At 41.2% G+C, this 23,477-nt stretch overlaps 3 protein-coding genes and 1 pseudogene across 3 annotated transcripts; all 4 read right to left on the bottom strand.

Annotated features, from left to right (window-relative positions):
* Positions 1 to 184: 184 nt before the first annotated feature.
* LOC129410092 (intraflagellar transport protein 80 homolog) lies at positions 185 to 3,483 on the bottom strand. Its single transcript, XM_055157378.1, has 2 exons — positions 525 to 3,483; positions 185 to 399 (listed from the first exon to the last, which is right to left on the bottom strand). Exon 1 carries the CDS (start codon positions 3,481 to 3,483, stop codon positions 1,153 to 1,155), a length of 2,331 nt encoding a protein of 776 aa, XP_055013353.1. The 3' UTR covers positions 185 to 399; positions 525 to 1,152.
* A 4,087-nt stretch (positions 3,484 to 7,570) lies between these two features.
* On the bottom strand, positions 7,571 to 11,949 carry LOC129410168 (intraflagellar transport protein 80 homolog; annotated as a pseudogene).
* A 3,089-nt stretch (positions 11,950 to 15,038) lies between these two features.
* On the bottom strand, positions 15,039 to 17,312 carry LOC129410109 (uncharacterized). The gene is made up of 2 exons (XM_055157475.1): positions 15,587 to 17,312; positions 15,039 to 15,453 (listed from the first exon to the last, which is right to left on the bottom strand). Exon 1 carries the CDS (start codon positions 16,637 to 16,639, stop codon positions 15,590 to 15,592), a length of 1,050 nt encoding a protein of 349 aa, XP_055013450.1. The 5' UTR covers positions 16,640 to 17,312; the 3' UTR covers positions 15,039 to 15,453; positions 15,587 to 15,589.
* A 4,000-nt stretch (positions 17,313 to 21,312) lies between these two features.
* LOC110175562 (tripartite motif-containing protein 16-like) lies at positions 21,313 to 23,070 on the bottom strand. The gene has a single exon (XM_020941763.2). The coding sequence runs from the start codon at positions 23,026 to 23,028 to the stop codon at positions 21,403 to 21,405; it is 1,626 nt and encodes a 541-aa protein (XP_020797422.2). The 5' UTR covers positions 23,029 to 23,070; the 3' UTR covers positions 21,313 to 21,402.
* Between the last annotated feature and the right edge of the window lie 407 nt (positions 23,071 to 23,477).

Here is a 23,477-nt window from a genome sequence, read left to right as displayed (position 1 = left end):
GAAAATATGATTGAATATAGTAATGTAGTAATTGAATAAATAAAATACATTTAATGCCATACTCTAAAATATTCACATAAACCCAGCTACAAGAAAAGTGACGTAGCACATTTTTATGAACGGTCACGGCCCCCATCAATACGAAGATCATGCGGGGGCCCCAAATAATAATTGAAACTATTTAACTGAATATGTATTTTTATGTTTTTCCTCTTACATTTACATGTTAAACAATATAGAATTATGGCTGTAGGCATAATACTACTATAAAGCATGCTTGTCTTGTAAATGGCCTTTGGGGGGGCCCTGGGGGCCTCAGAGGCATTGCTGGGGGCCCCAAAGGTTGTTCACAAAACCCACTGTGGGAAGCACAGGTCTAATCTAAAATACAGACAAAATCTAAAAGACAGACGCAAGTTTCTATTGTTGAACGAAAGATAAGACAGAATTTTGTTTTTTATTTTTTTATGACATGTGTGTATATATGTTATATACATAAATATATATACAGTTAGTTTAGTTACAGTTTAGTTTAGGTAAAATCCACCGCCTTCTGGTTCATCACCAAAACAAAAAAAGTGAAATCCGGCCCTGGAGCTTTTCTTCTTTTTTCGTCGTTTGTTGCCTGCTCCTGGTGGTCTTGTGATGACCTCGTCCGGTTCGTCTGGTATTTCACCATAGAACCGATCACTTTGTTTGGTGTTTTCAGGGTCAGTTTTTTGTGCTTCCTCTTGGACCACCCTGGGACCGGTGTTGTGAGACTCCTGATGGATCAGGAGAGCTTGCAATCTTAAAGTTTGTTTGCTGCTCCTGCCACAATTTTGAGTTTCTACAGTCTCTACAGTGAAACTTGAACAGCCTCCATCTTTGCTGGGCTTTGGGGCTGGTTTCACTTCACCAGGTTTCGCTGGAGTATTGCGGTCACCTGCCGTTCTTGGAAGGCGTCTCGGTAGTCTCTGTTCTTTGGGTGGGCTCTGAAGATACACTTGAGCGTAAAGAATGTGAGAGGGCAGCTAATGCATCTGTTCATCAGCTGCTTCTAAGTGGCTAAATCTCTCACCAGTCTATATATGACCCAGTGCCAAACTTGAATATCAACAAACCTTCAGAGACACACATCTTTACACAGTTTATGCTGAGGTCCCACAAACATTATCGACGTGAGGCCATGCTGCCTCTGACAGATGCATTAGCTGCCCTCTCACGCTCTTTGGATAACTCCATCTCAATCTTCACTTGGATTATCTCCCAGTCCACTTCAACCCCTTCTGCGTACTGAAGAAATCTCTTGTTAGATTCTTTTCTGCCAAACCTCTGGAGAAACTTCTCTCTGAATGCCAGCACAGTGTCCACATGGGTCTTGTGTTTGACTGCTAGTTCCAGTGCCCTTTCCCAGTTGAACAGGTCAATGTTGATCTGTATAGCCTGATAAATAAGCCCGGCTTGTAACAGAACTGCTTCAGCCTCCTGGACCTGACCACTGAACAGCAGCATATGGGCAAGAGAGGACTCTTTAGATGCCTGCTCCTTTATGAAGTGAATGTACTGCACACGAGGTAACTGTCCAATAGCAGCATAGGCCATCTCTGCCGTTGTTAACTCTTTACTAGCCATAGTCATTCCAGCAAGACATGCCCACAAAGACTGGTCTTTGGCGAAGCGACACAAGTGCAGTGCATCCTCCCAGCGAGAAGAGGAGCTGTAGTCATGGAGAATGGCTGGATAAGGTGGAACAGTGCTGTACACCAAAGAACCATCCCCTTGGCGCAATGTCACCTTGGTGCCCACATAGCTCAAAATATGTGGTGCCCGGGCAAACTCACTTGCATCTTTAACATAAAGTGTGTGCGGTAAAAGGTCCTTATCAACAAACACCACACTTGGGTAGTACCACACCGTAAACTGATTGTCTTGAATACCGCACAAGATGTTAGAAGAATCATTCCATTGCATACAGTGAACCATACTACCGATTTTGCAAATTTTGGGTTGTCGTCCTTGATGTACAGAGGTCAGGTAAAGGTCACGGTTCTTGTCTATGAAAGCGATTTTGCGCTCCTTCAAGGGGCCGCACTGGTCCAGGGCAACATCCACCACCTCCATCTTATGAGTCAATGGTTTACCATCACCAAAGGCTTTCCCCGTCAGGGCATCAAAGAGATATATGACTTTCTCATCACTTTTATCTCGAAGAGCAATTGTGTCGTTGCTAAGAGAGATGCCTTGAGCATTGAGAATATCAGCCCTCATCCCAGGAAATTTTGGAGAACATATAAGTCGACCCTCATATGAGAATATATACAAGCCCGCTCCATCCACAAGCAGAAAATGTTTCTCTGTTTGAAGAATAAGGCTGACATTTCCCTCTTTCAGGTCAAAGATGAGAGGAGTATTCCAGTTTTTTGAACTGTAAACATAGCACTGGAGTGAGGTGGCAACAACAAGATGCCCAAATGCCAGTGAGGCTTTTATGACCCGATCCCTGAACTCTAACACATCCACTGCCTCATCGATCACATTTAGCACCTGCATGGTTCTTCTCTTGGTGAGGGTGATCACAAAATTCTTCCACTCCCAGTGCTGCTCCACAATGTGAGCAAAGATGACATGTCCATTACCACAGGAACCAGCAATTTGGGTGCCATCTGCAGACCAGGCCAGGCTAAACACACTTCCAGTGTTGGGCTTCTCCAAGGCATAGGACCATCCAGTTTTATCACAAAGTCGTAGTGTGTTGAAGGAGCCCATGGCAAACACCTCTCCATCGGGAGCCCAGGACAAAGAGGTGACTGGGTAATCATGGGGAGATGATGTGTAAAGCAACCGACCAAAGCTGTCCCACACCTTATATTTACAATCTTCCCCCCCTGATATTATCAAGTCATTGACTGAATTCCAATCAACTTTTAAAATAAGGCCATCATGAGCTTTCCACTGTATGACTTTAGCACTGGGCTGCAATGGCTTAATAATGAGCTGCCTTCCTGATGTGTACAGAATTCTGTCTGAGTCAGGGCCCCAAGCAACAGAATACACTGGGGAACCTTGGCTAGCAAGTGTAGATCGCAGCATTCCACTCTTGGACCAAATCTTGATTTGGCCATCCTCCCCAGCTGTAATTAGAGCACTACCATCACAGTTCCATCTTCCAGATAGCACAGCTCCATTGTGTGCATCTACACTCTTTTCAATGAGCCCACTTTTAGAAACTAAGTGGAATTTTCCATCGGTACTAGTAAGAACGAATATGTCAGCTTGGTTCTGTTTCTTGGAGCCCAGAGTTTTAGGAAACCAGTGGAGTTCAATCGGATAAAAGTCATCTGGAAGCTTGGCAACCAAACTAGTTTCACTAGTTAGCAGGTTCCACTTCAGAATCTGGTGATCTTCACTGCAGGAGTACACTTCATCTGCTGAAGTCCAGCCAACACAACTCACAAGTTCTTTATGTTTTGGCTCCTTTAACAGTGATGTTTTTAGTCTCATGTTGAATACTCAGTGGTTGGCATGCTCATGTGCTGAAAGATGAAATAAAAAGCGTCCTCAGTTGCTACGGTACCTTATCGGTTGCTAATGCAAAACTTTAGGTGTCCCTTATTCTGACTCACCCATATAAACTCTGGTCAACATTATGGCTTTGAATCAAAGCGGTTCTGGCCTTTAGGCCTTTATGCCTTTATTTTGTTTTCATTTAAAAAAAATAATAATTCTGTCGCCATGGTGACAAGCAAGTGACTCCACCAGACCAAGTTGCATGCCAGATTGTAGAGATGCGAGCCACTCACAATACTGACATCTGTTTCACTTTAGATATAGCTGTATTATTTATCCTATAGTTCAAGCTTCACTGTGTAACTTTTCCAGTAGTGGGTCTGACATTAGCTTCAGTCACATTATTGTTTTGCCTGGAAGAATGCACCTGGTTCTTTTCCCAAGAAACAGTGCGGGTCTAGACCCAATCCTGAAAACCTGAAACAGAATTCCGACAGTTGGTTTAACTCCAAATTTGTTTTCGATGTGGTAACAACATTATAACATGGCTTAAAGCTCACAAGAATCCATTTTGTGTGATATAGGACTGTTATCCTATCACTCTCCATTTAGACAAGCAGGTGATAAGTAAAGTAAATGCACCTACACTCTTGTCCAGACTCAGAACTGTTCAAATGCAGTTTCATGCGGCAGTTTATGCCTGTATCCTGTTTATTTGTGTTTCAGAGGAGTTCAAGAGGGAGGGAGATACAGTTAAGTTGAAACTGGTCTGATTGAGTTGTGACACGGGTGTCCTAACAGTGTCCTAAACTGTCCAATTCTCCATCTGTCTCCTCTTTAAACACTTTAAGTCCACCCGTGTCACAACTCAATCAGACCAGTTTCAACTTAACTGTATCTCCCTCCCTCTTGAACCCCTCAAACCCCTGCTCTGTCCTGTCTCACGCACAAGTCTCAGAGACAGAGACAGAGCAGGGGTTTGAGGGAATCATACATTATATTACACTGTTAACCACGTGTGACCAGTGAAGAATGAGAATTTAATTAAGATAAATAGGAAACTGAAATATTAGAAATCAGGGCTTGACTTAAACACCAGCCAAGACTACTTCAAAATTCAATTACTGTATATTTCAGACTTTAAGTCACACTTTTTTTTCATGGTCTGGGTGGTCCTGCAACTTATATATAAAAATGTATATATTAAAATGTTCAGACTGACAGCCGCGAGAGGGCGCTCTAGGCTTGTGTGTCAGTACTACTATTACTCCTGTACCACTGTCACTTTGCACTCTACTGCGCATGCCTCCTGTCGTAAAATCTATGGTTTATCTCCGGAGGTCACGCAGAAGTGACACAGAGGATGAAGAATTCAATGGATTTAGTGATTTGGAGTGAGATGGAGAGTTTGGTAAACTTATGTTCTGTTGTTTATGCTATAGTTATCTGAAGAACTGTTCATATGTGACGTTAACATATTAACGTCTATTCAGCCTGTTGTTCTCTGTTCTATTGTTATTACTAGAACTTAACCTTTCAAGAAGAAATGTCGGTTCCTGGTCTCTGATTTTATAAAATGCATTTCCCCAAAAAGTGCGACTTATAGTCGGAAAAATATGGTACAATATTTTGATTTTGCAAAGATGCAGCTGTAACCGAAACATGTCAGGATTTATTCATCTTACTCACAAATTCAAATGAAACTATTAAATTATGAACTAAAACGCTATTGTGGCCTGTAAGTATAAGAGTTTAGAATAAAGGTGCACTGTGTAACTTTTCTGGTAGAGCGTCCACCGCCTGCCATCCACTTTTCTCCATGGATATGTTATTGTGTTTTCCAGGTATTTTCCACAGTATGGCATTTAATGTAACTCTCCATGGCAGTCACATAACCAGGTCAAGTTACAGGTCAGATCTGTGGAGAAGCGGGCCCGCTCACAGCAAGAATGCACGGTTTTGTGGTAGTTTTGAGAAATAAAAAACTCCTGTAATGGGATAAATGCAGATAGATTTGTTTAATGCCATACTGTGCAGCGTCCCAGGCAAAGCAATGGAGACAAGCAGGTGGCCCTCTACCACAAAAGTTACACAGTGCCCCAAGAAAATAGATTGCATCAAGTTGAATACAATATTTAGTTTGAAGAAATTCTCATTATTTCCTGGTCACATCTTTTATTGTTTCTTGTTATGGACCTGTACAACATTGACTTCAGTTAGAAATGCGTTGCTGTAGCATTTCATAGAGTGTGCATGTGTCTATTGCCTGTACATATTGTGAGTTTGTGTGCGTGTGTGTATGACTGGACACTGGAAATATATCGTGCTCTTGTAAATAGTGGAAGTAATATCAGATCTAATATACTGTATATCAGAGTGTTACAATCAATGAGTATTTATGGATCTAAATTTATTGATGCCGGAAAGTTCTCCAGAAAGCGACAGTTTCGGGTTTCATGTTTAAAACTGTGGTCATGTGACACGGGCTTTGGTGTGATTGGCTGCGGAGGATCATGTGACCAGTGGTGTCTTGATTTCCTCTTTGGTTTGTTGTCGTTTTTGGGGTGTTGTTGCTTCATGGACAGAGGCAGATGTGTGTTACTGTATGATGTGTAGCTACAGAACTGGGTCAATAAAATGGAAATTCAACATAACATGAGTGCTTTTCTATTTACTCTAAAGGTGTTCTATGTAACTTTTTCTCTCCATGGAGATGATAGCTCCATGACATCACTGTGGCAATATGGCATTCAGTTACCTAACATTTAATAATTATATTTATTGCTTTCAGAATGTCACAGATCTGACCTGTAATTTGGCTTTATTACCCACTTGTCACCATGGAAACAGGAAACAAGCCATACAGTGGAACATTCTAGGCAAACCAATAACATCTCCATGGAGACCGTCAAGTGATGCACCCTCCTCCAGAAAAGTTTCACCTAAATAATTTGACAAAGTGCATGTCCAAGTACAAGGTGCATGTATTTTGGATAGTTTTCCCACCAACATGTGTATTAGTGAGTTCAAACTTTTCATCATTTGCATGTTGAAAAATCCTTCAAACGGTCCCTACGAACTGGTCTGGCCCCTTAGAAATAAATATAATGATTATTAACATTACAATTTTGCCCTACAATTTGTCAAACTACATCTAAAATATAGGGCTCAATAAATGATCAATGCAAACGGATTTAGAGCATGGATGGTTTAGAGATCATGTAAGGTGTTGCCACAAGAGGGCGCCTTTTGCAAACAGCAGCTTTGAAATTTGAACTGTTAAACTACCAAAACACGTGTTAGAGGTGGTGCGTAAAGGTAGGTAATCTAGATGAAGTGTGGGTTGTGTGAATTAAAATTAAATGTACAGGCTGATGTGAGTGAATATTCTTAAACAAACTTGACAAATTGCATTACAAGATGAAATCAGGTCCAAGTTACACAGTCAAGTAGTACTATAAGCAGACAAGCAGCAACAAGTACAGTAGTTTGATGCTGGCTACTTTTACTTGTTTACACTGAGATTGGAAGTAAATTTAAACCAAGAAATGTTACAGATCAGGTCTGTGGAAGGGCCACCCCTGCTGACAGTAAAAAAAATTGACCAATGAAAATATGATTGAATATAGTAATGTAGTAATTGAATAAATAAAATACATTTAATGCCATACTCTAAAATATTCACATAAACCCAGCTACAAGAAAAGTGACGTAGCACATTTTTATGAACGGTCACGGCCCCCATCAATACGAAGATCATGCGGGGGCCCCAAATAATAATTGAAACTATTTAACTGAATATGTATTTTTATGTTTTTCCTCTTACATTTACATGTTAAACAATATAGAATTATGGCTGTAGGCATAATACTACTATAAAGCATGCTTGTCTTGTAAATGGCCTTTGGGGGGGCCCTGGGGGCCTCAGAGGCATTGCTGGGGGCCCCAAAGGTTGTTCACAAAACCCACTGTGGGAAGCACAGGTCTAATCTAAAATACAGACAAAATCTAAAAGACAGACGCAAGTTTCTATTGTTGAACGAAAGATAAGACAGAATTTTGTTTTTTATTTTTATTTTTTTATGACATGTGTGTATATATATGTTATATACATAAATATATATACAGTTAGTTTAGTTACAGTTTAGTTTAGGTAAAATCCACCGCCTTCTGGTTCATCACCAAAACAAAAAAAGTGAAATCCGGCCCTGGAGCTTTTCTTCTTTTTTCGTCGTTTGTTGCCTGCTCCTGGTGGTCTTGTGATGACCTCGTCCGGTTCGTCTGGTATTTCACCATAGAACCGATCACTTTGTTTGGTGTTTTCAGGGTCAGTTTTTTTGTGCTTCCTCTTGGACCACCCTGGGACCGGTGTTGTGAGACTCCTGATGGATCAGGAGAGCTTGCAATCTTAAAGTTTGTTTGCTGCTCCTGCCACAATTTTGAGTTTCTACAGTCTCTACAGTGAAACTTGAACAGCCTCCATCTTTGCTGGGCTTTGGGGCTGGTTTCACTTCACCAGGTTTCGCTGGAGTATTGCGGTCACCTGCCGTTCTTGGAAGGCGTCTCGGTAGTCTCTGTTCTTTGGGTGGGCTCTGAAGATACACTTGAGCGTAAAGAATGTGAGAGGGCAGCTAATGCATCTGTTCATCAGCTGCTTCTAAGTGGCTAAATCTCTCACCAGTCTATATATGACCCAGTGCCAAACTTGAATATCAACAAACCTTCAGAGACACACATCTTTACACAGTTTATGCTGAGGTCCCACAAACATTATCGACGTGAGGCCATGCTGCCTCTGACAGATGCATTAGCTGCCCTCTCACGCTCTTTGGATAACTCCATCTCAATCTTCACTTGGATTATCTCCCAGTCCACTTCAACCCCTTCTGCGTACTGAAGAAATCTCTTGTTAGATTCTTTTCTGCCAAACCTCTGGAGAAACTTCTCTCTGAATGCCAGCACAGTGTCCACATGGGTCTTGTGTTTGACTGCTAGTTCCAGTGCCCTTTCCCAGTTGAACAGGTCAATGTTGATCTGTATAGCCTGATAAATAAGCCCGGCTTTGTAACAGAACTGCTTCAGCCTCCTGGACCTGACCACTGAACAGCAGCATATGGGCAAGAGAGGACTCTTTAGATGCCTGCTCCTTTATGAAGTGAATGTACTGCACACGAGGTAACTGTCCAATAGCAGCATAGGCCATCTCTGCCGTTGTTAACTCTTTACTAGCCATAGTCATTCCAGCAAGACATGCCCACAAAGACTGGTCTTTGGCGAAGCGACACAAGTGCAGTGCATCCTCCCAGCGAGAAGAGGAGCTGTAGTCATGGAGAATGGCTGGATAAGGTGGAACAGTGCTGTACACCAAAGAACCATCCCCTTGGCGCAATGTCACCTTGGTGCCCACATAGCTCAAAATATGTGGTGCCCGGGCAAACTCACTTGCATCTTTAACATAAAGTGTGTGCGGTAAAAGGTCCTTATCAACAAACACCACACTTGGGTAGTACCACACCGTAAACTGATTGTCTTGAATACCGCACAAGATGTTAGAAGAATCATTCCATTGCATACAGTGAACCATACTACCGATTTTGCAAATTTTGGGTTGTCGTCCTTGATGTACAGAGGTCAGGTAAAGGTCACGGTTCTTGTCTATGAAAGCGATTTTGCGCTCCTTCAAGGGGCCGCACTGGTCCAGGGCAACATCCACCACCTCCATCTTATGAGTCAATGGTTTACCATCACCAAAGGCTTTCCCCGTCAGGGCATCAAAGAGATATATGACTTTCTCATCACTTTTATCTCGAAGAGCAATTGTGTCGTTGCTAAGAGAGATGCCTTGAGCATTGAGAATATCAGCCCTCATCCCAGGAAATTTTGGAGAACATATAAGTCGACCCTCATATGAGAATATATACAAGCCCGCTCCATCCACAAGCAGAAAATGTTTCTCTGTTTGAAGAATAAGGCTGACATTTCCCTCTTTCAGGTCAAAGATGAGAGGAGTATTCCAGTTTTTTGAACTGTAAACATAGCACTGGAGTGAGAGGTGGCAACAACAAGATGCCCAAATGCCAGTGAGGCTTTTATGACCCGATCCCTGAACTCTAACACATCCACTGCCTCATCGATCACATTTAGCACCTGCATGGTTCTTCTCTTGGTGAGGGTGATCACAAAATTCTTCCACTCCCAGTGCTGCTCCACAATGTGAGCAAAGATGACATGTCCATTACCACAGGAACCAGCAATTTGGGTGCCATCTGCAGACCAGGCCAGGCTAAACACACTTCCAGTGTTGGGCTTCTCCAAGGCATAGGACCATCCAGTTTTATCACAAAGTCGTAGTGTGTTGAAGGAGCCCATGGCAAACACCTCTCCATCGGGAGCCCAGGACAAAGAGGTGACTGGGTAATCATGGGGAGATGATGTGTAAAGCAACCGACCAAAGCTGTCCCACACCTTATATTTACAATCTTCCCCCCCTGATATTATCAAGTCATTGACTGAATTCCAATCAACTTTTAAAATAAGGCCATCATGAGCTTTCCACTGTATGACTTTAGCACTGGGCTGCAATGGCTTAATAATGAGCTGCCTTCCTGATGTGTACAGAATTCTGTCTGAGTCAGGGCCCCAAGCAACAGAATACACTGGGGAACCTTGGCTAGCAAGTGTAGATCGCAGCATTCCACTCTTGGACCAAATCTTGATTTGGCCATCCTCCCCAGCTGTAATTAGAGCACTACCATCACAGTTCCATCTTCCAGATAGCACAGCTCCATTGTGTGCATCTACACTCTTTTCAATGAGCCCACTTTTAGAAACTAAGTGGAATTTTCCATCGGTACTAGTAAGAACGAANCTGTAAACATAGCACTGGAGTGAGGTGGCAACAACAAGATGCCCAAATGCCAGTGAGGCTTTTATGACCCGATCCCTGAACTCTAACACATCCACTGCCTCATCGATCACATTTAGCACCTGCATGGTTCTTCTCTTGGTGAGGGTGATCACAAAATTCTTCCACTCCCAGTGCTGCTCCACAATGTGAGCAAAGATGACATGTCCATTACCACAGGAACCAGCAATTTGGGTGCCATCTGCAGACCAGGCCAGGCTAAACACACTTCCAGTGTTGGGCTTCTCCAAGGCATAGGACCATCCAGTTTTATCACAAAGTCGTAGTGTGTTGAAGGAGCCCATGGCAAACACCTCTCCATCGGGAGCCCAGGACAAAGAGGTGACTGGGTAATCATGGGGAGATGATGTGTAAAGCAACCGACCAAAGCTGTCCCACACCTTATATTTACAATCTTCCCCCCCTGATATTATCAAGTCATTGACTGAATTCCAATCAACTTTTAAAATAAGGCCATCATGAGCTTTCCACTGTATGACTTTAGCACTGGGCTGCAATGGCTTAATAATGAGCTGCCTTCCTGATGTGTACAGAATTCTGTCTGAGTCAGGGCCCCAAGCAACAGAATACACTGGGGAACCTTGGCTAGCAAGTGTAGATCGCAGCATTCCACTCTTGGACCAAATCTTGATTTGGCCATCCTCCCCAGCTGTAATTAGAGCACTACCATCACAGTTCCATCTTCCAGATAGCACAGCTCCATTGTGTGCATCTACACTCTTTTCAATGAGCCCACTTTTAGAAACTAAGTGGAATTTTCCATCGGTACTAGTAAGAACGAATATGTCAGCTTGGTTCTGTTTCTTGGAGCCCAGAGTTTTAGGAAACCAGTGGAGTTCAATCGGATAAAAGTCATCTGGAAGCTTGGCAACCAAACTAGTTTCACTAGTTAGCAGGTTCCACTTCAGAATCTGGTGATCTTCACTGCAGGAGTACACTTCATCTGCTGAAGTCCAGCCAACACAACTCACAAGTTCTTTATGTTTTGGCTCCTTTAACAGTGATGTTTTTAGTCTCATGTTGAATACTGATGGATCCTTCAGTAATCACAGAATCAGTGGTTGGCATGCTCATGTGCTGAAAGATGAAATAAAAAGCGTCCTCAGTTGCTACGGTACCTTATCGGTTGCTAATGCAAAACTTTAGGTGTCCCTTATTCTGACTCACCCATATAAACTCTGGTCAACATTATGGCTTTGAATCAAAGCGGTTCTGGCCTTTAGGCCTTTATGCCTTTATTTTGTTTTCATTTTTAAAAATAATTCTGTCGCCATGGTGACAAGCAAGTGACTCCACCAGACCAAGTTGCATGCCAGATTGTAGAGATGCGAGCCACTCACAATACTGACATCTGTTTCACTTTAGATATAGCTGTATTATTTATCCTATAGTTCAAGCTTCACTGTGTAACTTTTCCAGTAGTGGGTCTGACATTAGCTTCAGTCACATTATTGTTTTGCCTGGAAGAATGCACCTGGTTCTTTTCCCAAGAAACAGTGCGGGTCTAGACCCAATCCTGAAAACCTGAAACAGAATTCCGACAGTTGGTTTAACTCCAAATTTGTTTTCGATGTGGTAACAACATATAACATTATAACATGGCTTAAAGCTCACAAGAATCCATTTTGTGTGATATAGGACTGTTATCCTATCACTCTCCATTTAGACAAGCAGGTGATAAGTAAAGTAAATGCACCTACACTCTTGTCCAGACTCAGAACTGTTCAAATGCAGTTTCATGCGGCAGTTTATGCCTGTATCCTGTTTATTTGTGTTTCAGAGGAGTTCAAGAGGGAGGGAGATACAGTTAAGTTGAAACTGGTCTGATTGAGTTGTGACACGGGTGGACTTAAAGTGTTTAAAGAGGAGACAGATGGAGAATTGGACAGTTTAGGACACTGTTAGGACACCCGTGTCACAACTCAATCAGACCAGTTTCAACTTAACTGTATCTCCCTCCCTCTTGAACCCCTCAAACCCCTGCTCTGTCCTGTCTCACGCACAAGTCTCAGAGACAGAGACAGAGCAGGGGTTTGAGGGAATCATACATTATATTACACTGTTAACCACGTGTGACCAGTGAAGAATGAGAATTTAATTAAGATAAATAGGAAACTGAAATATTAGAAATCAGGGCTTGACTTAAACACCAGCCAAGACTACTTCAAAATTCAATTACTGTATATTTCAGACTTTAAGTCACACTTTTTTTTCATGGTCTGGGTGGTCCTGCAACTTATATATAAAAATGTATATTAAAATGTTCAGACTGACAGCCGCGAGAGGGCGCTCTAGGCTTGTGTGTCAGTACTACTATTACTCCTGTACCACTGTCACTTTGCACTCTACTGCGCATGCCTCCTGTCGTAAAATCTATGGTTTATCTCCGGAGGTCACGCAGAAGTGACACAGAGGATGAAGAATTCAATGGATTTAGTGATTTGGAGTGAGATGGAGAGTTTGGTAAACTTATGTTCTGTTGTTTATGCTATAGTTATCTGAAGAACTGTTCATATGTGACGTTAACATATTAACGTCTATTCAGCCTGTTGTTCTCTGTTCTATTGTTATTACTAGAACTTAACCTTTCAAGAAGAAATGTCGGCCTCTGATTTTATAAAATGCATTTCCCCAAAAAGTGCGACTTATAGTCGGAAAAATATGGTACAATATTTTGATTTTGCAAAGATGCAGCTGTAACCGAAACATGTCAGGATTTATTCATCTTACTCACAAATTCAAATGAAACTATTAAATTATGAACTAAAACGCTATTGTGGCCTGTAAGTATAAGAGTTTAGAATAAAGGTGCACTGTGTAACTTTTCTGGTAGAGCGTCCACCGCCTGCCATCCACTTTTCTCCATGGATATGTTATTGTGTTTTCCAGGTATTTTCCACAGTATGGCATTTAATGTAACTCTCCATGGCAGTCACATAACCAGGTCAAGTTACAGGTCAGATCTGTGGAGAAGCGGGCCCGCTCACAGCAAGAATGCACGGTTTTGTGGTAGTTTTGAGAAATAAAAACTCCTGTAATGGGATAAATGCAGATAGATTTGTTTAATGCCATACTGTGCAGCGTCCCAGGCAAAGCAATGGAGACAAGCAGGTGGCCCTCTACCACAAAAGTTACACAGTGCCCCAAGAAAATAGATTGCATCAAGTTGAATACAATATTTAGTTTGAAGAAATTCTCATTATTTCCTGGTCACATCTTTTATTGTTTCTTGTTATGGACCTGTACAACATTGACTTCAGTTAGAAATGCGTTGCTGTAGCATTTCATAGAGTGTGCATGTGTCTATTGCCTGTACATATTGTGAGTTTGTGTGCGTGTGTGTATGACTGGACACTGGAAATATATCGTGCTCTTGTAAATAGTGGAAGTAATATCAGATCTAATATACTGTATATCAGAGTGTTACAATCAATGAGTATTTATGGATCTAAATTTATTGATGCCGGAAAGTTCTCCAGAAAGCGACAGTTTCGGGTTTCATGTTTAAAACTGTGGTCATGTGACACGGGCTTTGGTGTGATTGGCTGCGGAGGATCATGTGACCAGTGGTGTCTTGATTTCCTCTTTGGTTTGTTGTCGTTTTTGGGGTGTTGTTGCTTCATGGACAGAGGCAGATGTGTGTTACTGTATGATGTGTAGCTACAGAACTGGGTCAATAAAATGGAAATTCAACATAACATGAGTGCTTTTCTATTTACTCTAAAGGTGTTCTATGTAACTTTTTCTCTCCATGGAGATGATAGCTCCATGACATCACTGTGGCAATATGGCATTCAGTTACCTAACATTTAATAATTATATTTATTGCTTTCAGAATGTCACAGATCTGACCTGTAATTTGGCTTTATTACCCACTTGTCACCATGGAAACAGGAAACAAGCCATACAGTGGAACATTCTAGGCAAACCAATAACATCTCCATGGAGACCGTCAAGTGATGCACCCTCCTCCAGAAAAGTTTCACCTAAATAATTTGACAAAGTGCATGTCCAAGTACAAGGTGCATGTATTTTGGATAGTTTTCCCACCAACATGTGTATTAGTGAGTTCAAACTTTTCATCATTTGCATGTTGAAAAATCCTTCAAACGGTCCCTACGAACTGGTCTGGCCCCTTAGAAATAAATATAATGATTATTAACATTACAATTTGTCAAACTACATCTAAAATATAGGGCTCAATAAATGATCAATGCAAACGGATTTAGAGCATGGATGGTTTAGAGATCATGTAAGGTGTTGCCACAAGAGGGCGCCTTTTGCAAACAGCAGCTTTGAAATTTGAACTGTTAAACTACCAAAACACGTGTTAGAGGTGGTGCGTAAAGGTAGGTAATCTAGATGAAGTGTGGGTTGTGTGAATTAAAATTAAATGTACAGGCTGATGTGAGTGAATATTCTTAAACAAACTTGACAAATTGCATTACAAGATGAAATCAGGTCCAAGTTACACAGTCAAGTAGTACTATAAGCAGACAAGCAGCAACAAGTACAGTAGTTTGATGCTGGCTACTTTTACTTGTTTACACTGAGATTGGAAGTAAATTTAAACCAAGAAATGTTACAGATCAGGTCTGTGGAAGGGCCACCCCTGCTGACAGTAAAAAAAATTGACCAATGAAAATATGATTGAATATAGTAATGTAGTAATTGAATAAATAAAATACATTTAATGCCATACTCTAAAATATTCACATAAACCCAGCTACAAGAAAAGTGACGTAGCACATTTTTATGAACGGTCACGGCCCCCATCAATACGAAGATCATGCGGGGGCCCCAAATAATAATTGAAACTATTTAACTGAATATGTATTTTTATGTTTTTCCTCTTACATTTACATGTTAAACAATATAGAATTATGGCTGTAGGCATAATACTACTATAAAGCATGCTTGTCTTGTAAATGGCCTTTGGGGGGGCCCTGGGGGCCTCAGAGGCATTGCTGGGGGCCCCAAAGGTTGTTCACAAAACCCACTGTGGGAAGCACAGGTCTAATCTAAAATACAGACAAAATCTAAAAGACAGACGCAAGTTTCTATTGTTGAACGAAAGATAAGACAGAATTTTGTTTTTTATTTTTTTATTTTTTTATGACATGTGTGTATATATGTTATATACATAAATATATATACAGTTAGTTTAGTTACAGTTTAGTTTAGGTAAAATCCACCGCCTTCTGGTTCATCACCAAAACAAAAAAAGTGAAATCCGGCCCTGGAGCTTTTCTTCTTTTTTCGTCGTTTGTTGCCTGCTCCTGGTGGTCTTGTGATGACCTCGTCCGGTTCGTCTGGTATTTCACCATAGAACCGATCACTTTGTTTGGTGTTTTCAGGGTCAGTTTTTTGTGCTTCCTCTTGGACCACCCTGGGACCGGTGTTGTGAGACTCCTGATGGATCAGGAGAGCTTGCAATCTTAAAGTTTGTTTGCTGCTCCTGCCACAATTTTGAGTTTCTACAGTCTCTACAGTGAAACTTGAACAGCCTCCATCTTTGCTGGGCTTTGGGGCTGGTTTCACTTCACCAGGTTTCGCTGGAGTATTGCGGTCACCTGCCGTTCTTGGAAGGCGTCTCGGTAGTCTCTGTTCTTTGGGTGGGCTCTGAAGATACACTTGAGTTTCTGGTGGAGGTTTCCACCAGTTTTGACTGTCATATGTAACTTCAGTAGCCTGTCTGGAGGGACTGTCTTGCTGTGATTTTGCAGTTGTCTTAAAGCAGGGATTTTCTGTTGGTATAGGAGCAAGCACAAACTCGGGCTTTGCTTTCTCTTGTGAAGCTTGTGTTGCTTCAGTTTGTGCTTTGTGGTGTTTTGGACCCTCCCTATCAGGTCGGGGTCCATTGCCTCTCCTTCCACCGCTCTTTCCCCAGTTGTTAGCAGCTTGAGAGCTCTCCCTGTTGATTTCATTACCAGTGGCTCTGCCATGATTGGGTGTTGTCTCTGCCCTCTGTCTCCTTTCTCCTCTTGGTACATACTTTTGACTTGCTTCAAACATCTCTGATCCATTGCCCTGATGCCAGATTTTCTTGGGCCTTTGGTTGGTTGAAGCTCCCCTGGGAGCTTGAGATGCCTTGGTTTTAGTTGTCTGAAGGTCGTCCACCATTGTTTCACAACAATGGCCTGAAGCAGCTTCAGCAAGTGGTTTGTGTGTCTGGTTCTCACTAATCGCCATACGACTAGGTGTTTTGTTGTTCTTTCTTCCCATAATGTTATTAGTATCAATAATCTTAATAATAACTAACAAGTATGTTTGCAGTTGGAGACTTCTACTTCTCTGTGTCTGTCTACAAGTGTGTCAACGACCGACTGTTTCTGACTCACCCATATAAACTCTGGTCAACATTATGGCTTTGAATCAAAGCGGTTCTGGCCTTTAGGCCTTTGTGCCTTTATTTTGTTTTCATTTAAAAAAATAATAATTCTGTCGCCATGGTGACAAGCAAGTGACTCCACCAGACCAAGTTGCATGCCAGATTGTAGAGATGCGAGCCACTCACAATACTGACATCTGTTTCACTTTAGATATAGCTGTATTATTTATCCTATAGTTCAAGCTTCACTGTGTAACTTTTCCAGTAGTGGGTCTGACATTAGCTTCAGTCACATTATTGTTTTGCCTGGAAGAATGCACCTGGTTCTTTTCCCAAGAAACAGTGCGGGTCTAGACCCAATCCTGAAAACCTGAAACAGAATTCCGACAGTTGGTTTAACTCCAAATTTGTTTTCGATGTGGTAACAACATTATAACATGGCTTAAAGCTCACAAGAATCCATTTTGTGTGATATAGGACTGTTATCCTATCACTCTCCATTTAGACAAGCAGGTGATAAGTAAAGTAAATGCACCTACACTCTTGTCCAGACTCAGAACTGTTCAAATGCAGTTTCATGCGGCAGTTTATGCCTGTATCCTGTTTATTTGTGTTTCAGAGGAGTTCAAGAGGGAGGGAGATACAGTTAAGTTGAAACTGGTCTGATTGAGTTGTGACACGGGTGGACTTAAAGTGTTTAAAGAGGAGACAGATGGAGAATTGGACAGTTTAGGACACTGTTAGGACACCCGTGTCACAACTCAATCAGACCAGTTTCAACTTAACTGTATCTCCCTCCCTCTTGAACCCCTCAAACCCCTGCTCTGTCCTGTCTCACGCACAAGTCTCAGAGACAGAGACAGAGCAGGGGTTTGAGGGAATCATACATTATATTACACTGTTAACCACGTGTGACCAGTGAAGAATGAGAATTTAATTAAGATAAATAGGAAACTGAAATATTAGAAATCAGGGCTTGACTTAAACACCAGCCAAGACTACTTCAAAATTCAATTACTGTATATTTCAGACTTTAAGTCACACTTTTTTTTCATGGTCTGGGTGGTCCTGCAACTTATATATAAAAATGTATATATTAAAATGTTCAGACTGACAGCCGCGAGAGGGCGCTCTAGGCTTGTGTGTCAGTACTACTATTACTCCTGTACCACTGTCACTTTGCACTCTACTGCGCATGCCTCCTGTCGTAAAATCTATGGTTTATCTCCGGAGGTCACGCAGAAGTGACACAGAGGATGAAGAATTCAATGGATTTAGTGATTTGGAGTGAGATGGAGAGTTTGGTAAACTTATGTTCTGTTGTTTATGCTATAGTTATCTGAAGAACTGTTCATATGTGACGTTAACATATTAACGTCTATTCAGCCTGTTGTTCTCTGTTCTATTGTTATTACTAGAACTTAACCTTTCAAGAAGAAATGTCGGTTCCTGGTCTCTGATTTTATAAAATGCATTTCCCCAAAAAGTGCGACTTATAGTCGGAAAAATATGGTACAATATTTTGATTTTGCAAAGATGCAGCTGTAACCGAAACATGTCAGGATTTATTCATCTTACTCACAAATTCAAATGAAACTATTAAATTATGAACTAAAACGCTATTGTGGCCTGTAAGTATAAGAGTTTAGAATAAAGGTGCACTGTGTAACTTTTCTGGTAGAGCGTCCACCGCCTGCCATCCACTTTTCTCCATGGATATGTTATTGTGTTTTCCAGGTATTTTCCACAGTATGGCATTTAATGTAACTCTCCATGGCAGTCACATAACCAGGTCAAGTTACAGGTCAGATCTGTGGAGAAGCGGGCCCGCTCACAGCAAGAATGCACGGTTTTGTGGTAGTTTTGAGAAATAAAAACTCCTGTAATGGGATAAATGCAGATAGATTTGTTTAATGCCATACTGTGCAGCGTCCCAGGCAAAGCAATGGAGACAAGCAGGTGGCCCTCTACCACAAAAGTTACACAGTGCCCCAAGAAAATAGATTGCATCAAGTTGAATACAATATTTAGTTTGAAGAAATTCTCATTATTTCCTGGTCACATCTTTTATTGTTTCTTGTTATGGACCTGTACAACATTGACTTCAGTTAGAAATGCGTTGCTGTAGCATTTCATAGAGTGTGCATGTGTCTATTGCCTGTACATATTGTGAGTTTGTGTGCGTGTGTGTATGACTGGACACTGGAAATATATCGTGCTCTTGTAAATAGTGGAAGTAATATCAGATCTAATATACTGTATATCAGAGTGTTACAATCAATGAGTATTTATGGATCTAAATTTATTGATGCCGGAAAGTTCTCCAGAAAGCGACAGTTTCGGGTTTCATGTTTAAAACTGTGGTCATGTGACACGGGCTTTGGTGTGATTGGCTGCGGAGGATCATGTGACCAGTGGTGTCTTGATTTCCTCTTTGGTTTGTTGTCGTTTTTGGGGTGTTGTTGCTTCATGGACAGAGGCAGATGTGTGTTACTGTATGATGTGTAGCTACAGAACTGGGTCAATAAAATGGAAATTCAACATAACATGAGTGCTTTTCTATTTACTCTAAAGGTGTTCTATGTAACTTTTTCTCTCCATGGAGATGATAGCTCCATGACATCACTGTGGCATTCAATTATCTAACATTTAATAATTATATTTACTGCTTTCAGAATGTCACAGATCTGTGACATTCAAAAAGTGCATGTCCAAGTACAAGGTGCATGTATTTTGGATAGTTTTCCCACCAACATGTGTAGTAGTGAGTTAAAACTTTTCATCATTTGCATGGTGAAAAATCCTTCAAACGGTCCCTACGAACTCATCTGGCCCCTTAGAAATAAATATAATGATTATTAACATTACAATTTTGCACTACAATTTGTCAAACTACATCTAAAATATAGGGCTCAATAAATGATCAATGCAAACGGATTTAGAGCATGGATGGTTTAGAGATCATGTAAGGTGTTGCCACAAGAGGGCGCCTTTTGCAGACAGCTGCTTCACAATTTTAACTGTTTCAAATTACCAAAACATGTGTTAGAGGTGGTGCGTAAAGATAAGTAATTGATATAATGTGTGGGTGGTGTGAATTAGAATTAAATGTACAGTACAATGATGTGAGTGAATATTCTTAAACAAACTTGAGAAATTGCATTACAAGATGAAATCAGGTCCAAGTTACACAGTCAAGTAGTACTATAAGCAGACAAGCAGTAGAGAGTGGGATTCAAACTGCCAACCTTCTGATCAGTCAGTGGACAAACGCTCTTACCAACTGAGCTACTATCGCCCAACATAAGCCATTTTGTTATTATATTATATTGTGATGTGTGAGCTCCTGTGTCCAAGTAATTTCCCTTATGGATCAATAAAGTTTGTCTAAGTCTAAGTTAATCACAAGCACATTTTTAAGTTTGATTAGTTACAAATATGACTCAGGTCTTCAACGAAACAACAAGGAAATACTGCACCCTCTGCTGTGTCAGGTGTAACAAACACGTGAGGTCAAAGCATTCATTCCTACCAACTTAATGAAAATCTGACAGACCAGAAAAAAACAATCTGGAAATGCACAGAGAGACACATAGAACAGTTTTTAGTTTTAGAAAATCACTTCGTCAACATCACAGAGTCAAACACATACATTTTACATGAGGAATAACTTTTGAAGTGAAAGAAAGTTCAGATTAAGTTAATTAAAATAGTGACTGGTGTAAAACAATGGATGAGTGTTGTTTTCCAATAATAGTTTGAACAGTAATGTAACTAAAACTGCATTTAATAAACATTTTTGTCTTTGTTTTTGAATAGAACATAATTTTCAACAGAAAATAACAGCTGATTCTTTAATATTATGGTCTACACTAGCACCAATATACACCAACTCAATTGTTTTCCCCATTACAACTGTTTTTTAACAGTATTGATACAAATTCAAATGAGCAAGTTTTAGAATCGATTTGGTCTCTTGTCCAGTCTCTGATCTGGACTCAGAGTGAGCTAGAGTGTGTAATAAATATGTAGAGACTAGAGAATTCAGTATGTGTTGTAGTTATAGTAATAGAGTTTAGTGGTTTTGGTCTTGATTTAGTCTTAATTTAGTCCTGGTTTAGCACTCATTTAATCCTGGGTTAGTCCTGGGTTAGTCCTAGTTAATGTTGGGTTTAGTTTTGGTTAAGTCTTGTTTACTTCTAGTTTAGCCTTGTTTTGCACTGGGTCTAGTCACATGGTTTAGTCCTTTTTTGATTAGACTAGAGAATACATAAATTTAGCAGTAGCAGTATTAATAGTAGTAGTACTAGTAGTATTATTATTTCTAATATAGACCAAGAGCATTCTATTCATTTTTGAAAATGTTTTTTGTTGTTGTTGTTGTTTTGTTTTAGTTTTGTTTTTTTCAGTTTTTCTATTTTTTAGTATTGATTCTTGTTCATGTGAGTCTAGTTTTGAGTTTTGAGATATATATATATATATATATATATATATATATATATATATATATATATATATATATATATATATATATATATATATATATATATATATATATAATTTAATATCTTTTATCTATTCTGATGAAAAGACTTTTATCTAATTAGTTACAAATAAAAGTCACAAATTTGATCACAAACTGCGGAGAACAAAGCTTCTATTTGAGTTTAGGGAAATGTGCAGTGTCTCCAGGACAACAATCAGGAAACCTTATTCCAGCATATAGAGGCTGAGTGAAACTGGTCTGGACTCTGTGGAGGAGTCTCGTGGTACTTTCAGAGACGCTATAAAATGCCAAAACCCCTGCACTGTGGTCCAGGTAAACTCCGATTCTGGACCCGACTGGACCTGAGACCTGGGACTGGACTTTATTAAACCTAAAGGAACAACTGGTTTTGTCACAGTCTAAAGCCCAGGATATATCATTGAATCCAAATACACATCCCTTATAGTCTTTCCTTTGAACCTCTCTGTATGAAACTGCTATACGAACACCCTCCCCACCCCACTCCACCTCCCAGTAACAGCGCCCTGTCAGACTCTCTCTGCTCAGGACCTGACACACACTGAATCTGTCTGGATGATCTGGATAACTCTTGCATACACTCATAAATGTTACTCTTGTGTTTCCATCCAACAAACACAGCCATGGGTTAACCGTCTTTGGGTCCAGAGTGATTTCTGTAGAATATTGTAAGAAGTCGTCTCTGGACCTGGGTTCAGTTGGTGCCAGTAAAACCTGGACTGGACTCAAAGTGAGCTGGAGTGTGTCTCTGAGCTTGGACACAGCTCTGGTCACTTCCTCAAAGTAGCTCCTGTCCCCTGTGTGAATGGTGTCTGGCTCTGTGCTCTGTGTGTGTGGGGACAGTGAAGTGTAGATTTGTATAAACTGGTTATGATCCTGGGTGAGGGCCAGTGTGTCCAGCTCAGAGAGGCCCCTCTTCAGCTCACTCACGTCCTGCTGCCGTTGGTCCTGGAGCTCTTGGACTCGGCTCAGTTGGGTCTTCTCCTGGGAGCGGATCTGCTGCTCCACTTCCGAGCGTCTTTTCTCCAGGAGAAGGGCCATCTGTGTGAAGCTGTCCCCGCTGTGCTGCACTGCTGTCTGGGCAGAGCGTCTGATGTCCTGGGCCTCCTGTTGGAGCCTCTTCAAGTCTGTCTCTTTGTGCTGGAGGCTCTGGAGCAGCTGGGCCCTCCTGGCCGGCAGCTCTGCCTGTCTCTGAGCTCTTTCTAAGGCAGATGTCACTGTATCATGACCGTGATGTTGGTCCATACACAGGGAGCAGAGCAGCTGCTGGTCTCTGCGACAGAATAGATCCATCACTTTGTTGTGTTGAGAGCAGATGTTTTCATGGAGAGTGTGAGACGGCTCCACCAGTTGATGTTTCTTAAAAGCTGCAGCTTCATAATGAGGCTTTAGGTGGCGCTCACAGTAAGAGGCCACACACTGCAGACAGGACTGGACAGCTCTCAGCTTCCTCCCAGTGCACACATCACAGGACACCTCCTGAGGCTCAGCATAGCAGCGGTCAGCAGGGGTCGCTGTCTTCTTCATCTGCTCTACTAAACTTGCTAACAGGATGTTTTTACCAAGGAGAGGTCTGGGGTTGAAGCTCTGGCGACATTCAGGACAGCTGTAGAGCTGCTTGTCGTCCTCTTGGTCCCAGTGCTGTTGGACACAATTCCTGCAGTAGCTGTGTCCACAGGGGATAGTCACAGGATCCTTCAGTAGATCCAAACACACGGAGCAGGAAAAGGCTTCTTGGTCCAGTGCTGTCCGCGCCATCTCTCCTGGATCACAAACACTTTCACTTTGACACAAGCGAAACATTGAGAGCTCTGGGAGGGGCCAAACCCAGGCAGTAGATCTGAGGAGGAAGTGGCAGCTCTTAAAGCTACACACACGTTTTATTAGAACTTTAAACTTATCAACAAACACCACCTTCATCAGGACTCTTTCTATATGGAAATGTGCCTTTATTGGTTTAGCTGAATCCATAACAATTTAATGTACAATTTGGGTTAAGTTACATTAATGCCTTACCTTGTCTTTGCCCACCTTAGTATTATTCTTAATGTAATGCCTCCCTCTTGTGGTTGTTTTGGATAGTTCTTTTGTAGCAGACCTATTCTGCAAAATCCTCTTTTCAGAGTGTTTAACCATGTTATAGTTGTTTTATTCTCATTTACCTTCTGAAATGCATGTTTGAGCAATGATTAATTGTTTATTTTCAA

The sequence above is a fragment of the Boleophthalmus pectinirostris genome, unplaced genomic scaffold (assembly GCF_026225935.1).
Source record: "Boleophthalmus pectinirostris isolate CB_2022bp ecotype Guang Dong unplaced genomic scaffold, ASM2622593v1 HiC_scaffold_21, whole genome shotgun sequence".
Classification (NCBI taxonomy): Eukaryota; Metazoa; Chordata; class Actinopteri; order Gobiiformes; family Gobiidae; genus Boleophthalmus; species Boleophthalmus pectinirostris.
The sequence above is the reverse complement of the archived record's forward strand: the minus strand, read 5'-3'. Positions and strand labels throughout refer to the sequence as shown.